Source organism: Acanthochromis polyacanthus, chromosome 5, assembly GCF_021347895.1.
Source record: "Acanthochromis polyacanthus isolate Apoly-LR-REF ecotype Palm Island chromosome 5, KAUST_Apoly_ChrSc, whole genome shotgun sequence".
Lineage (NCBI taxonomy): Eukaryota > Metazoa > Chordata > Actinopteri > Pomacentridae > Acanthochromis > Acanthochromis polyacanthus.
The window spans coordinates 15065111-15083003 of record NC_067117.1 but is presented as its reverse complement, the minus strand read 5'-3'; the positions used below and the strand labels follow the sequence as shown (position 1 = coordinate 15083003).

At 35.3% G+C, this 17893-nt stretch overlaps 1 protein-coding gene across 1 annotated transcript; it reads left to right on the top strand.

Moving 5' to 3' along the window:
* The first annotated feature begins 11280 nt into the window (after window positions 1-11280).
* On the top strand, window positions 11281-15466 carry arpc4 (actin related protein 2/3 complex, subunit 4). Its single transcript, XM_051947859.1, has 5 exons — window positions 11281-11416; window positions 13073-13191; window positions 13281-13392; window positions 13567-13662; window positions 13953-15466. The coding sequence occupies exons 1-5, from the start codon at window positions 11414-11416 to the stop codon at window positions 14124-14126; spliced, it is 504 nt and encodes a 167-aa protein (XP_051803819.1). The 5' UTR covers window positions 11281-11413; the 3' UTR covers window positions 14127-15466.
* The last annotated feature ends 2427 nt before the right edge of the window (window positions 15467-17893 follow it).

Sequence of the window (17893 nt, the reverse complement as noted above, 5' to 3'; positions counted from 1 at the left end):
AATATCACTAAAAATGTCATATTTAGTATGTCGTCCAAAATGTGACCAAAAAACGTCATAGTTTAGTATGTTGTGAAAAATATCACTAAAATCGTCGTAGTTCAGTCTGTCGTCCAAAATGTGACAAAAAGTCATAGTTTAGTATGTCGTCCAAAATATCACTAAAATGTCATTAAAAATATCATAGTTTAGTATTTCGTCCAAAATGTCGTCCACCAAAATATCAGTAAAAATGTGGTAGTTTAGTATGTCGTCCAAAATGTGAAAAAAGTCACAGTTTAGTATGTCGTCCAAAATGTGACAAAAAACGTCATAGTTTAGTATGTCGTCCAAAATGTGACAAAATGTCATAGTTTAGTATGTCGTCCAAAACTCACTAAAAATGTCATAGTTTAGTATGTCGTTCAAAATATCACCATAAATGTCATAATTTCGAATGTTGTGAAAAATATCACGAAAATCATTGGAGTTTAGAATGTCGTCCAAAATGTGAAAAAACATCATAGTTTAGTATATCGTTAAAAATGTGACAAAAATGTCACAGTTTAGTATGTCGTCCAAAATGTTACTAAAAAATGTCATAGTTTAGAATGTCGTCCAAAATGTGACTAAAATGTCACAGTTTAGTATGTCGTCCAAAACTCACTAAAATGTCATAGTTTAGTATTTCGTCAAAAATTTCACTAAAATGTCATAGTTTAGTATGTCGTCCAAAATGTGGGTCGACCAAAATATCAGTAAAAATGTGGTAGTTTAGTATGTCGTCCAAAATGTGAAAAAAAGTCACAGTTTAGTATGTCGTCCAAAATATCACTACAAACGTCATAGTTTAGTATGTCGTCCAAAATATCACTAAAATGTCATATTTAGTATGTCGTCCAAAATGTGACCAAAAACGTCATAGTTTAGTATGTTGTGAAAAATATCACTAAAATCGTCGTAGTTCAGTCCTGTCGTCCAAAATGTTGACAAAAAGTCATAGTTTAGTATGTCGTCCAAATATCACTAAAATGTCAATAGTCTAGAATGTCGTCCAAAATGTGAAAAAAACGTCACAGTTTAGTATGTCGTCCAAAATGGTGACAAAAATGTCATAGCTTAGTATGTAGTTCAAAATGTCACAAAAATGTCATATTTAGTATGTCGTCCAAAATGTGACCAAAAAACGTCATAGTTTAGTATGTTGTGAAAATATCACTAAAATCGTCGTAGTTCAGTCTGTCATCCAAAATGTGACAAAAAGTCATAGTTTAGTAATGTCGTGCAAAATATCACTAAAATGTCATTAAAAATGTCATAGTTTAGTATTTCGTCCAAAATGTGGTCCACCAAAATATCAGTAAAAATGTGGTAGTTTAGTATGTCGTCCAAAATGTGAAAAAACGTCACAGTTTAGTATGTCGTCCAAAATGTGACAAAAATGTCATAGCTTAGTATGTAGTTCAAAATGTCACAAAAATGTCATACTTTAGTATGTCGTCCAAAAAATCACTAAAATGTCATTAAAAATGTCATAGTTTAGTATTTCGTCCAAAACTCACTAAAAATGTTAGTTTAGTATGTCGTTCAAAATATCACCATAAATGTCATAATTTCGAATGTTGTGAAAAATATCACGAAAATCATTGTAGTTTAGAATGTCGTCCAAAATGTGAAAAAAACGTCATAGTTTAGTATATCGTCCAAAATGTGAAAAAAAGTCACAGTTTAGTATGTCGTCCAAAATGTGACAAAAACGTCATAGTTTAGTATGTCGTCCAAAATATCACTAAAATGTCATAGTTTAGTATTTCGTCCAAAACTCACTAAAAATGTCATAGTTTAGTATGTCATTCAAAATATCACCATAAATGTCATAATTTCGAATGTTGTGAAAAATATCACGAAAATCATTGTAGTTTAGAATGTCGTCAAAATGTGAAAAAAACGTCATAGTTTAGTATATCGTCCAAAATGTGACAAAAATGTCATAGTTTAGTATGTCGTCCAAAATGTTACTAAAAATGTCATAGTTTAGAATGTCGTCCAAAATGTGACTAAAATGTCATAGTTTAGTATGTCGTCCAAAACTCACTAAAATGTCATAGTTTAGTATTTCGTCCAAAACTCACTAAAATGTCATAGTTTAGTATTTCGTCAAAAATGTGGTCCACCAAAATATCACTAAAAATGTGGTAGTTTAGTATGTCGTCCAAAATGTGAAAAAAAACGTCGCAGTTTAGTATGTCGTCCAAAATGTGACAAAAACGTCATAGCTTAGTATGTAGTTCAAAATGTCACAAAAATGTCAGAATTTAGTATGTCATCCAAAAAATCACTAAAAACGTCATAGTTTAGTATGTCATCCAAAATATCACTAAAAATGTCGTCCAAAATGTGACCAAAAACGTCATAGTTTAGTATGTCGTCCAAAATATCACTACAAATGTCATAATTTCGAATGTTGAGAAAAATATCACGAAAATCGTTGTAGTTTAGAATGTCGTCCAAAATGTGAAAAACGTCATAGTTTAGTATATCGTCCAAAATGTGACAAAAATGTCATAGTTTAGTATGTCGTCCAAAATGTTACTAAAAATGTCATAGTTTAGTATGTCGTCCAAAACGTTACTAAAATGTCATAGTTTAGTATGTCGTCCAATACTCACGAAAAACGTCATAGTGTGTCATCCAAAATGTGACCAAAAACGTCATAGTTTAGTATGTTGTGAAAAATATCACTAAAATTGTCATAGTTTCGTATGTTGTCCATAATGTCACGAAAAATGTCATAGTTTAGTATGTCATCCAAAATGTGACAAAATGTCACAGTTCAGTATGTCGTCCAAAATGTGACAAAAACATCATAGCTTAGTATGTCGTTCAAAATGTCACAAAAATGTCATACTTTAGTATGTCGTCCAAAGAATCACTAAAAACGTCATAGTTTAGTATGTCGTCCAAAATATCACTAAAAATGTCATACTTTAGTATGTCGTCCAAAACGTGACCAAAAACGTTATAGTTTAGTATGTTGTCCAAAATGTGACGAAAAAACGTCATAGTTTAATATGTTCTGAAAAATGTCACGAAAATTGTCATAGTTCAGTCTGTCGTCCAAAATGTGACAAAAAGTCATAGTTTAGTATGTCGTCCAAAATATCCTTACAAATGTCATAGTTTAGTATGTCGTCCTAAGTGTCACTTAAAATGCCATAGTATGTCGTCCAAAGTATCATTAAAATGTGATAGTTTAGAATGTCGTCCAAATTGTGACTAAAATGTCATAGTTTAGTATTTCGTCCAAAACTCACTAAAAATGTCATAGTTTAGTATTTCATCCAAAATGTCATTAAAATTGTCATAGTTCAGTCTGTCGTCCAAAATGTGACAAAAAGTCATAGTTTAGTATGTCGTCCAAAATATCCCTACAAATGTCATAGTTTAGTATGTCGTCCTAAGTGTCACTTAAAATGCCATAGTATGTCGTCCAAAGTATCATTAAAATGTGATAGTTTAGAATGTCGTCCAAATTGTGACTAAAATGTCATAGTTTAGTATTTCGTCCAAAACTCACTAAAAATGTCATAGTTTAGTATATCGTCCAAAATGTGACAAAAATGTCATAGTTTAGTATGTCGTCCAAAACTCACTAAAAACGTCATAGTTTAGTATGTCATCCAAAATATCATTACAAATGTCATAGTATGTCGTCCAAAATGTGACGAAAAACGTCATAGTTTAGTTGTGAAAAATATCACTAAAAATGTCAGTTTAGTATGTCGTCCAAAATGTGGTCGACCAAAATATCACTAAAAATGTGGTAGTTTAGTATGTCGTCCAAAATGTGACAAAAACATCATAGCTTAGTATGTAGTTCAAATTGTCACAAAATGTCATACTTAGTATGTTGTCCAAAAAAATCACTAAAAACGTCATAGTTTAGTATGTCGTCCAAAATATCACTAAAAATGTCATACTTTAGTCTGTCGTCCAAAATGTGACCAAAAACGTCATAGTTTAGCATGTCGTCCAAAACGTGACCAAAACATTATAGTTTAGTATGTCGTCCAAAATGCGACGAAAAAACGTCATAGTTTAGTACGTTGTGAAAAATATCACTAAAACCGTTGTAGTTCAGTCTGTCATCCAAAATGTGACAAAAAGTCATAGTTTAGTATGTTGTCCAAAATATCACTAAAAATGTCATAGTTTAGTATGTCGTCCACAATGTGGTCCACCAAAATATCACTAAAAATGTGGTAGTCTAGTATGTCGTCCAAAATGTGAAAAAACATCACAGTTTACTATGTCGTCCAAGATGTGACAAAAACATCATAGCTTAGTATGTAGTTCAAAATGTCACAAAAAAGTCATACTTTAGTATGTCGTCCAAAAAATCACTAAAAACGTCATAGTTTAGTATGTCGTCCAAAATATCACTAAAAATGTCATATTTAGTATGTCGTCCAAAATGTGACAAAAACGTTATAGTTTAGTATGTCGTCCAAAATGTGCCAAAAATGTCAGTTTACTATGTCGTCCAAAATGTTACTAAAAATGTCATAGTTTAGTATGTCGTCAAAAATGTCATAGTTTAGTATGTCGTCCAAAATGTTACTAAAAATGTCATAGTTTAGTATGTCATCCAAAACGTTACTAAAATGTCATAGTTTAGTATGTCGTCCAAAACTCACGAAAAACGTCATAGTATGTCATCCAAAATGTGACCAAAAACGTCATAGTTTAGTATGTTGTGAAAAATATCATGAAAATCGTCGGAGTTTACTTTGTCTTCCAAAATGTGAAAAAAAAAGTCACGGTTTAGTATGTCGTCCAAAATGTGACAAAAACGTCATAGTTTAGTATGTCGTCCAAAATGTGACAAAATGTCATAGTTTAGTATGTCGTCCAAAACTCACTAAAAATGTCATAGTTTAGTATGTCGTTCAAAATATCACCATAAATGTCATAATTTCGAATGTTGTGAAAAATATCACGAAAATCATTGTAGTTTAGAATGTCGTCCAAAATGTGAAAAAACATCATAGTTTAGTATATCATTAAAAATGTGACAAAAATGTCACAGTTTAGTATGTCGTCCAAAATGTTACTAAAAATGTCATAGTTTAGAATGTCGTCCAAAATGTGACTAAAATGTCACAGTTTAGTATGTCGTCCAAAACTCACTAAAATGTCATAGTTTAGTATTTCGTCAAAAATTTCACTAAAAATGTCATAGTTTAGTATGTTGTCCAAAATGTGGTCCACCAAAATATCAGTAAAAATGTGGTAGTTTAGTATGTCGTCCAAAATGTGAAAAAAACGTCACAGTTTAGTATGTCGTCCAAAATATCACTACAAACGTCATAGTTTAGTATGTCGTCCAAAATATCACTAAAAATGTCATATTTAGTATGTCGTCCAAAATGTGGTCCACCAAAATATCACTAAAAATGTGGTAGTCTAGTATGTCGTCCAAAATGTGAAAAAACATCACAGTTTACTATGTCGTCCAAGATGTGACAAAAACGTCATAGCTTAGTATGTAGTTCAAAATGTCACAAAAAAGTCATACTTTAGTATGTCGTCCAAAAAATCACTAAAAACGTCATAGTTTAGTATGTCGTCCAAAATATCACTAAAAATGTCATATTTAGTATGTCGTCCAAAATGTGACAAAAACATTATTGTTTAGTATGTCGTCCAAAATGTGCCAAAAATGTCATAGTTTACTATGTCGTCCAAAATGTTACTAAAAATGTCATAGTTTAGTATGTCGTCAAAAATGTCATAGTTTAGTATGTCGTCCAAAATGTTACTAAAAATGTCATAGTTTAGTATGTCGTCCAAAACGTTACTAAAATGTCATAGTTTAGTATGTCGTCCAAAACTCACGAAAAACGTCATAGTATGTCATCCAAAATGTGACCAAAAATGTTATAGTTTAGTATGTCGTCCAAAATGTGCCAAAAATGTCATAGTTTAGTATGTCGTCAAAAATGTCATAGTTTAGTACGTCGTCCAAAATGTTACTAAAAATGTCATAGTTTAGTATGTCGTCCAAAACGTTACTAAAATGTCATAGTTTAGTATGTCGTCCAAAACTCACGAAAAACGTCATAGTATGTCATCCAAAATGTGACCAAAAATGTCATAGTTTACTATGTCGTCCAAAATATTACTAAAAATGTCATAGTTTAGTATGTCGTCAAAAATGCCATAGTTTAGTATGTCATCCAAAATGTGACTAAAATGTCATAGTTTAGTATGTCGTTAAATGTCATAGTTTCGTATGTTGTCCAAAATGTCACTAAAAACGTCATATTTTAGTATGTCGTCCAAAATATCACTAAAATTGTCATAGTTTCGTATGTTGTCCATAATGTCACGAAAAATGTCATAGTTTAGTATGTCATCCAAAATGTGACAAAATCTCACAGTTTAGTATGTCGTCCAAAATGTTACTAAAAATGTCATAGTTTAGTATGTCGTCCAAAACGTTACTAAAATGTCATAGTTTAGTATGTCGTCCAAAACTCACGAAAAACGTCATAGTATGTCATCCAAAATGTGACCAAAAACGTTATAGTTTAGTATGTCGTCCAAAATGTGCCAAAAATGTCATAGTTTACTATGTCGTCCAAAATGTTACTAAAAATGTCATAGTTTAGTATGTCGTCAAAAATGTCATAGTTTAGTATGTCGTCCAAAATGTTACTAAAAATGTCATAGTTTAGTATGTCGTCCAAAACGTTACTAAAATGTCATAGTTTAGTATGTCGTCCAAAACTCACGAAAAACGTCATAGTATGTCATCCAAAATGTGACCAAAAATGTCATAGTTTACTATGTCGTCCAAAATGTTACTAAAAATGTCATAGTTTAGTATGTCGTCAAAAATGCCATAGTTTAGTATGTCATCCAAAATGTGACTAAAATGTCATAGTTTAGTATGTCGTCCAAAATATCACTACAAATGTCATAGTTTCGTATGTTGTCCAAAATGTCACTAAAAACGTCATATTTTAGTATGTCGTCCAAAATATCACTAAAATTGTCATAGTTTCGTATGTTGTCCATAATGTCACGAAAAATGTCATAGTTTAGTATGTCATCCAAAATGTGACAAAATGTCACAGTTTAGTATGTCGTCCAAAATGTGACAAAAACATCATATGTCGTTCAAAAATCACTAAAAACATCATAGTTTCTGCTACTTTCACTCTGTAACGGGACAGCAGTTATTTTAAAGAACCAGCTCCTGGCAGCTTTGAGTGAAAACTTAACTTCCATCAAAACAGAACTGCAGACAGTTAAATCTGAGCTGTCAGTCAGAATTTCAAACATCACCCGGGTGCCCTAAAGTACGCTGTGGGTGAAATGGAAACTTCAGTCTCCACATCACCGACGACATCGTCACACTCCAAAGCAGAGCACCTGTCTGCTAAACTTTTAAAAATGGACTATAAACGTGAAGAATGTGAGCAGCGGAACAGATGTGATCAGAAAGAAGTCATTTTCTTTTTTCTTTTCTTTCTGGTTGACTTGATGCTGTCAGATGCAGATGTTGGAGTTGATTCTGATCTTTCAGGATAAAAAGCTGCTGTTCCTTCATAGACTTTTCAGGAAATTATTTCAGGTTTTCTCTGCTATTTATATTTTTATTATCTGTGATTATTTCATTATTTCATTATTGTAAAATAAAGTTGGATGCATAAAGACTCATTTAGTTACTTTATTCCTGAAATCTTTGACGTAGCAGAACTAAACTTCCATTTTACTTCTTGTACTTCTGATACTAAAACTAAATGTATCTTCAACACGGATCATCTGGAGCAGCAACATCACAACAACAAATGAGACAGTTTTCAACAAATTAATGAAACTTGTGTCATTTAAAACTATCAGAGTCTGTTTTAGTGTCAAATTAAAGCTGATTACTGACAACTAGAACATTAACGTTACTGTTTTAATCACATTTAAGTTTTCTGAATGTTACATTAACATCAACCAGCCATGGCCGTAGCCAGGTATGAGGTCAGCGAGGTCCGGACCTCACCTATTTTTTCCGAGTTTTTTTTTTTTTTCGCCAAATATGCCCAACTGAATAAAACATAAACTCATAAAAACTTGAAACCTCTCTGTGAAACGTGCTTGTAAATTGTAAATTGTGGTAAACATCCATGGGCTTTGTGTTCTGTTTGTGCCTGTGTGCGTGTTGCGGTAAAAAGCTGTTTGATCTGCTGATGCACGTGCCCGCAAATGCGCCCTGTGACGCGCTTGGCAGCGGGCCAAACCCCGTTCATAAACTAGTGTTTTTATTATTAGCACTTTGTAGACCACATCCCCGCCCATCTACACCAAGGTGACCACAATATATGTTTTTAGATAATTCGGCACTAGTTCGGCCTGTCAGATCATCTGATCAAAGAGTTTAATTACTTTTATCCACAGCGGAGAGCGCGTCCGGCGCTTTTTTTTTTTTTTTTTTTTTTTTTTTTTTGATGAGCGCCTGGCTCATCAGACAACATACAATGTATGTTGAAGATATTTCTAACCTTGCCAGTGACGACTTGTGCCTGTGAGAGGTCATTCTCAGCCATGCAAAGACTTAAGACATGGCTTAGATCTACCATGTCCAACGACAGACTGGCAGGCCTGGCAATGATGCATGTGGATCAGAAAGTGGAGGTGAACCGGGAGAATATCCTTCAACTGTGGGATGCCTCTGGTCACAGGAGGATTCAGCTAGCCTTTGATGTAAAAAGTTGATTTGTTTTTTGAAAAAATATACATTTTTGTTTGGAAAATGCTGATTTCACATCATTAAAAGATATTTAAACAACAAACATCTTGTGTGACTTGTAGCCTAAAAAAGATATATAAAAATAATTTTTTTTTAAAAACACTGAAAAATTTTCGCGCGCATCATGGACCTCACCTATTCCAAAATCCTGGCTACGGCCCTGCAACCAGCCACAGTTTTATGAACTTCATGAACGAGATTACAGGAACACAACACACTTCAGCTGCTGACAGGAAACAACACAAACATCGTTGGCTTGATGCTATATTTAGCTGCTAATCAGGACTAGTCAGTTAGCTCGGTTAGCATCACTAATTCACATTAAAGCTAATATTCACTGGATGCTAACTCTCTTCTCTGTAAACACACACACAAATAAACTCCAAAAACTCATTGGGTTCACTGCTCATATATCTGACTCTAAAGTTGAACATAAAGTTCATTAAAACCGGTACTGATCAATAAATTATCATTTATTACCGACCAGCTGTCGGAGTCCTTCAGTGTCTGTTGGTCCAATCAGCCGAAGGATTGAATTACTGAACTGAAACTGATTAAAACAAGACAACGGACAGTAAAACTGTCTGTGGATAATGTGCTGCTGCTTTACCGATAAATACCAACAAATTTAAACAAACTTGGTGGAAGTGTTGCTTTTTGTGATTTTTTAATAAATAGCAAATACGAGGCTTTTGTTTTTCTGGAAGTAAAAGGAAATGTTGCTTATCCGGAGTTTCGCTCACTTAACTTTAGCTGCACTTTCACCATGTTCTAACTGATAGATCATTTTTTTATATTAAAATAGCTGCACTTCCGTTGTATATTTGGTCGTTTATGTTGCTGCTGTTTCATTGCAATTATATTTTAATATCACTTTAAATACAGATCATTGAAAAGAAAAAAACTGGCTCTGAAATACTCAATGAACTGATACGTCATCTAGTGTTAAACTGAATAAGAATTGTTAATAATACAAAATGTAACTGACTGAGCTGTATTCATTAAATTGAGATATTTCAAATTGAAAGAAACACAACATTGACTGAAAGATTTCAATCAATTAAACCTTAAATTCATTTACATAAGAAAACCATCCTTTAATGACTTACCTTAAAATGACCTACATTTAAAAAAATAGATGTAAAGCAAAAGTTTCACACTAAAGACTAATCACTGATGAACATTTAATGTCATTAACTCAATTATTATGAGGAAACAGATATCAATTTCTAATATTTCTATCAAATATGTTTATATCTATAAAATATGCTAGACATAAATAAAAATGTCTGCCAAATGAAATATATGAAGTCCATCTGCATTTATACATCATATTGATGTTTAAATAACGGGAACTGCAGAACACATTCGCCCAAGTTAGCAGAATTACGGCTAAACAACGTTTCCAGGGTTCACTTACAAAATAAAAGCCGTGATTTGTTTTACAGACTTTGACTTTGAAAATGTAAATCAAACTGTAATAAGTGTTAGCTCGCTGCTCCACTTGCTCTGAATATTTTTGTTCCCGTCTTTGTCAAGCCCAAATAAAAAATTAATCCATATTCTGGCTACATTACCGACAACAGCATCCATGGAATGACTGGAAAGTTTAGCCGACCTAGTAGAAGTGCTAATGAGGTCTGCTCTGGCACAGATTATTACTGTCACACATGTAGCTTTGAAAATAAATCCTGTCCAAGACACAGAGCTGTTGCTCAGTTTCAGTGTGAGGTCTAATGGTTCTCTGTGTGACTGTGTCTGACTTCCTCTAATAAAATGTTCCTGTTCACTGGGAGCTGCAGCCATAGATATATATCTATCTACTGATTCATATCTATGCACACTAGTCTGATCCGATGTGGCCTCGATGATGACGTTTCAAGAGTACGTGAGAATGCAAGTATGGACAGTTACGGTACTGAGAAACGGCCATAGTCTTCTTACCGCAAAGGTACAAAGCTGCTCGTCTTCTCCTCTGGCATCAGGAAACATCTTCAAAGCTTCTTCAAGTCCAAAGGAAATACAATCAAAAGATCAAACTAACATCATTGGTGCATTCAGGTGCAGTCGGACACTGAAGTTGTGTTCAGAGCGTCGGAAATTGGAGTATCAGTAATGTTAATTTCCAACGAAAATTTTTGGGGGGCACATGGGGTGGCCAATCAGATCACAGGGGGGACTGCCCCCTCGTGCCCCCTCGTGCCCCCACGGAAGATCCACCACTGCTAAGCAGCTCTAAAAACTGCCATTATCTCAGATTTTGAATTAATTTTACTGTGAAATAGCTTGAAATTGTGTTTTTATCAGGTTAAAATGTACAGACTGGGATGGGCTGAGCCTCCAGTTTGTCCAGATCCTAACAATGCATCTGATAGAAGTAATGTGCTTCTTAAAAAAAAAAAAAAAAAAAAAAATCTGATTATTTGTGATATGAGAGAAAAAACGGGAACCATTCTGTTTTTTTTCTGCTCGTATATTAACTACATGAATAACAGATTAAACAGATGTAATGCTATCAGTTAATGTTGTGGTTTTATCTCCACAGCTCGGCGGCTGGTTTCCTGTTTGTTCACGGAACGCAGTGTCGCTGCTTCCTCGTTTAGCCGCCGCTCCTCCTCCAGAGAAATGGTGAGAGAAATTACAAATATGCGCTGATAAAACCGCGCTGGCGAACGGTTTTATATAAGAGCCTGCGTCGTTAGTATGCTGTTGGCGCTGTAACAGTAAAGCTACGTTCATTTACGGAGGCTTGGTTCGGGTTTTTAATGGTTTTATCTGAAGTAGCTCAGCAGTCTGTTAGCTAGCAGGCTAACGTTAGCTGGTCGGTTTATCAGCTAACAGAGAGCTGAAATAATCACACTTCTTCATAGTTCACACAGACTCTGACCTGTTAGGATTTTTTTAAAGTGTGTGTCTTTACTCTGCCGTACTTTTTTGTGGCTAAATAACGTCGAATACCAATACAGTGATGTGAAAGGTGAGCTAGCAGCTGCTGCTACCGGCTGACCTGATACTGATGTTGGTAGTCCAGATGTGGGGTGTTGGTGTAGAGCTGGTTGATCGCTCATATTTAGAAAATCTCACTGCTAAGTCTTGATTTGTCTGCATAAAGACCCCCCCCCCCCCCCGCTCATAATTTTAAAAATGTTTCTGCTTTTCTCAATAGCATGTGCCATAAGTTGTATTGGACTGATGAATTGTTCAGACTTGATAAGATAAGATAGTTCTTTATTTCTCCCCACTCCAGGGGAAATTCACATTGTCACAGCAGCTTATGTAGCAATAAGCATAATAATAGTAATAAATTAATAATACGATAGTAGTAATAATATTCACAATATGTACAGGGATGAGAAATGAGAGTGAAATAGTACAATATTGACTCACTGTAGACAATACAATATAAAGTAGCTTGAAAAACGATGCAGGTTTTGTTCAGTTTTCTACAGGGAGGTCAACAGGTACAGACATCTGCACAGTATCATTTTTTAAGGCAGTGTTTGACACTTTTAAAAATCCATGTACAGTGCATTAGCTGATATATATATATATATATATATATATATATATATATATATATATTTATTTTTTTTAAGTTGATAAGCATCTATTAATCAAAGAACTGTTCCGATGGTACTTGTCCGTGTTCTCTGAACAACATTTTAATGAGTTAAGTCTTTCTAAGTCACCTCGTACGTATGTTTTAGGGGTGGAACATTAGGTTTTTTTCAGGGCCAGTGCAGGATATTTGGAGCCTATATACAAACATTTGCAGTGAAAATTACAATGTCGGTGTCAATTAGGAATGACACAAACTCCTGCACTACACTGTATTGACATGCCTTTGTTTAAGTTTAGATATATGCTTTCATGAAAAGAAGCTTTTCAACATCGTGACATGTTCATGCTTATGATGAGTAACCAAACAGATAGTGCTGCTGACAGGACAATGTTCCAGACAACCGAATGACTGCAGCTATATCAGCGGCAAAGTAACACATTATTAAATGAATGTATTTCATGAGGAGTCAATTTAGAAGAAAATGTAGATGATTGAAAAGCTGCTATCAGAGTTAATTATTACCCAAGCTGATAATTGCTTGACCCCCTAATATGTTTGACTTACTGCAGGTTTTTTATTGGTTGCCATATAATATAGCAGCATGTATTCAATTAGCAGCGAGTTCCACGATTGATTTGTCTGACTCCTGCTCTTGGGTATAGATGCAGACATTGTTCATTAGAAGGGATTCTCATCATCCTTTTCTTGTTTTCCGCCCTAAGACAGCAACCTTGCGCCCATATCTCAATGCTGTGCGTGCCACACTGCAGGCCGCCCTCTGCCTGGAGAATTTCTCTTCACAAGTGGTGGAGAGACACAACAAGCCAGAGGTGGAAGTCAGGTGAGTCGAGCGCCGCAGCTGTGGTGCGATGCCAATGGGCCGACTGTGTGTCCAGAGCATCAACTGTGTGTGTTTCTGCTCACTTCCAGGAGTAGTAAAGAGTTGCTCCTCCAGCCTGTAATCATCAGCCGAAACGACAAAGAGAAGGTTCTGATCGAGGGCTCCATCAACTCCGTCAGAGTCAGCATCGCTGTCAAGCAGGTGGGTCTGGTTTCTGTCTGGATGCTAGTGGTCATACATGGACTCTGACTCAGCAACTTGTAAATAGTAGAATTGTGCAATCGGAGTTGTTCTTTTTAAATTATGAATTAATTACTGAATTTCCCTTCGGGCATGAATAAAGTGATTCTGATTCTGAATACGTTGTTGCTGTAGGCAGATGAGATTGAGAAGATTCTGTGCCATAAATTCATGCGTTTCATGATGATGAGAGCAGAGAACTTCTTCATCCTGAGGAGGAAACCAGTGGAGGTGAGCGGCCATTGAAAAGTCACTCTAACAATGCTCCCACGCTCATTATCACATTAGAAATAGGTGCCAGATTTAAAATGCCCTGAATGTGCTGCAATGACGTTCTGGTAAATAGAGAGAGCTGACTACAACAAACTAAAAATTAAGACATGTTTTCTTTAAGCCACAAATATCCAGGGAAGATGTCTAAAAATGTTTGCTGTCACTTTCAGGCTTTAGGTATTTAGCTTAAACACATACATGTGATGAGAGGATTTTAACACTTCTCTTTATCCGTCTTTGTGTCACAGGGATATGACATCAGCTTCCTCATCACCAACTTCCACACAGAGCAGATGTACAAGCACAAACTGGTGGATTTTGTTATTCATTTTATGGAGGAAATTGACAAGGAGATCAGTGAAATGAAGCTGTCTGTGAACGCCAGAGCTCGTATCGTCGCTGAGGAGTTCCTCAAAATGTGAGTAATTGCCTCTTCATTTTCCTATTTACGAAATGAGATTCATCTTTTTTATTGGTAGTGTCTACGGATACGGGTCCGTATCCGTAGCCCACAGGCTACGGGTACGGCACTTTCCATTTGCCAGACAGATACGGACCCGTACACGAGTCTCGCGAGTCAAGAAGCTGCTAACCACTGCAAACTGTTGAAAGGTAAGCAAAGGTTAAGGTTAGGGTTAGTGTTAGGGTCAGGTTTAGGGTCCGTACCTGTCGTACCGATGCTACGGGTCCGTACAGCTAGCGTCTACCGGGAGTCACGTGACCAGATCTCGCGTATCTGATTGGCAAATGGAAAGTGCCGTATCCGTAGTCCACAGGCTACGGGTACGGGTCCGTACCTCTAGCAACAACTTTTTTTATTAGGCTGACAGAGTTTGCTTTAAGCGTATTAATAGTTTTTATTTAACTGTAATATATTCTTGTGCTTTAATTGTTTTTGTAGCTTAGACGTTGTGTTTTGTTTTACTTTTGCAGTTCTGAGAGGGAAAATCCAGGAATACATTCCTTTGCAATCTTGGCCGTCACTGTGCAGCGTTCACATCACAGAGCAGAGAGGAGGCAAAACACGAGCAGCCAAGGGAGGTGGAGAAACATGACATGTACAGTAAAGACGTGTAGGCCAGTGGGGTTTCACCCTTAACTTTAAAACGTGCCTGTGCTCAAAATATTGATGTTTGTACATAATGAGTAGTAACACCAGACATTAATTTCTGCCTTTGGAACACGAAGTCAGGGCAGGTCCTTCAAAAGATGTGTTATCAATATTAATGAGCACAGGATAATATGGATTTTTCAGATAATTTAAATGTTTTTTTTTAAATCTATATATATTATATATTATATGCACATGGATTTCATTTTGCTATGTTTTCTTACAACATACCTTAAACCACAAAGGCAATCAATTAGTTCATGTTTCTTGTTTTAGTACACAGAGAACCCTATTGCACATGAAAAATAAATATACTTGCTGGCAGTGAAGTTAAATAAAAAAAACAATGTACTTTGTATTTTAGTGGTTTTTGTACTTGTTAAGTCATGAAATGGTAACGGCAGCTTTCTTTTTCCCCACAAATATTGAAAATTTATTGAGATTCTGACAGCTGAAGACAGAACAAGGCATTTGGAATTGTATTTTCAACAGAGAAATAAAAATACAATGTACATGAATCTAAAAAAGTAGAATACAGGTAGTTTTACACGCAAAACATTAACAAACATGCATGTACAATTTGCACAGCACCACACTTTATACTCGCAAAGAAAAACAGGTTTTCATTTGTGGTTAAGTTATTTAGTTGCCCACAAAAAGAGACACACTGAAGATTTGTCATAGCTTTTCATTTTATCTCTTAAAACAGACAATATCCTCAAAAGTCCTTATTTTTTTCTTCTAAATATTTAGAGGAAGGACAGTAATTTGGATTAGAGCACTAAAGCTACGTTTTTAGAGTGAATGGGAAACAAGCATTCATAATGTGAGTTCAGCTCTCTGTGGGTTTTTCATGAGTAAGAATTTTATCTTCACCTCTGGAATGTTAAAATTATCTTAAGATAAGATCTTTGTGTACTCTGAGTAGATACATCAAGGAAAGACCCTTTTTTTGTTACAAAATATCAATGAGGAAAAGAAAGACGGGAAAAGATTCCTGTGTAATTACAGTTTCCTTAAATCTTTTCTGGGGTTACGTTTGATTTTCACGCATTAAGAACATGATCAGAAACAATGAAAGCATATGGCAGTTTACACCGTGCACAATATACAGTAGATATTAAATAGAATCATGGAGGACAATGGTGAGAATCGAAAATATTATCATTGCACCAGTAACAGTAGATCCACATATCAAAATATTGGCATCTGCCTTTAGTTTGATCCACTGAGTCACAACGTATAGTTCAAACAAACACACGTTTAAAAAAAAGGATTACAATTAGTGAAAGTGCTTTACAGTATGATTCTGAGGAGATGTCTCGGTATCGGTGAAGAAGCTGCGACTGGAGGCAGTTCACAGCACATTTCCCAAAAATGCTGTTCAGAGGTTCTGACTGAGGCTCAGCTGAAGGTGCAGGAGGTTAGAAATGAGCTGGGACCGTCTGCAGAGCGTCTTCAGTGCTGCGCTGCACATTCACATTCTGAAACGGTGATAAGAGGGCAACACGAGTTATAGCCCTACTTTACTTATTGGACATTTAATGATTTACTTTTGTTCACTTAATAACTCTCATATGCATTACTTATATAAAACATGACTCATGCGTTAACTTGAATGAATGATTGCATGTAATGAATCATGCTGTCATCTTAGGTTTATGAAAGTACCTTATGAGTGTTTATTTGAATGATATTTTAAAAGAGTCATCTGTTAATGTTATATTCCAAAAGAGATGGAAGCATGGTGCAGAGGGATTTCTGGGCACTGAAGTTATAAATTCAAAACAGAACGCACTATTATTTTAGTCAATAAAATAGCAGTTTACTGGCAAATAACACTGTCTAAAGCTCTACTGAGACAAATCATTCAATAGCCAAACTTAACATCCAACTAAACATGGATGACATAAAGACAATTGTCCTTATCAACACATTATGTCCCCTGACTGTAGTTCAGCTTCGACAAGATAAACGTTTTGACCAGAAAAAGTAACATGACAAAGAACTTATTTATTTTCAATCTGGATTTTTATGTTCACAAGTGCATCAACCTTGACAAACTCAAAACACGGAAAACAAGTTTTTATCCAACAATTAACATTCTCACTGACTTTAGAGTAAAACATAGTACACTTTATTCTAACGGCAATCTAAAATTTGGGTAAACATTGCTTATTTCACCCTTCACATTTAAAAAAATTAACAAACATTAGCATACACACAAAGACTTAGCTTAAAACTAACACATTACTGGAATGACAATGAAATTGTGCGTAATTTTATGTGCGGCAAAACTATATGTTTAGGCTTAATCATTTGTCCAGATTACAGAGGTATTAAAAAGCTACACAATGCATAATGTAAATGTGAATGGCTTCATGTAAATACAAGACTATGAAAAAATTATGTTTCGACATAAAATGTAAGACAGTTTAAAAACAATATTAATGTGCTTGTTTATGATCTATTCATTCATTCACTGTTGTGGTCATTCAACCGAAACACAACCTTAACCTTCATTTAGTCTCTCTACTAAATTTGGAGGTTTCTCATGAGCATCAGATCCTCAAATGAGGGGGCATAAAGTGTCATACAATGTTATTAATGCAAACACGCACAGCTGAGTGATTTACCCTGAAAGTGGCATTCCAGATTGGCTCTTCTACTAAGATGGAAAACTGAGGAAAAGCCCTGATAGAAAAACAGCACGAAGCTGCCTGTATCCGTTGCCCACAGATTGGAAAAATTGAAATGAAGAGAAAAGTCAGTCATGTGCTGACAACATGGAGGTAGAAGTATCAACGGTAAGTGATGCTGTCAAGGATCACCGGTAGATGGAGAGTGAACATGGCTTCAAAGCACTGTGTGGAACTTTTACAGTCGCTGTGTAATAAGAAAGAGACCAGTTGGCACTAACAGCTACACCTGCTCAGGAGAAAGATGCACAAACATGTGTGCAATACAGTGGTATCTGCAGGGGATCCTCCAGACTGGGAGATGCAGGCCACAGATGAGGTTAAAATGCAGCGAGTTCAACAGTCTGCTGTGAGACATTTCTGTGTGCTGCTGCGATAG

Bases quoted from the DNA above. Each gene is read 5' to 3' on its own strand.
- arpc4 (XM_051947859.1), top strand. The intron at 13,192-13,280 runs GTGAGTCGAGCG...GCTCACTTCCAG, and splicing joins AAGCCAGAGGTGGAAGTCAG to GAGTAGTAAAGAGTTGCTCC. The intron at 13,663-13,952 runs GTGAGCGGCCAT...TTTGTGTCACAG, and splicing joins TGAGGAGGAAACCAGTGGAG to GGATATGACATCAGCTTCCT.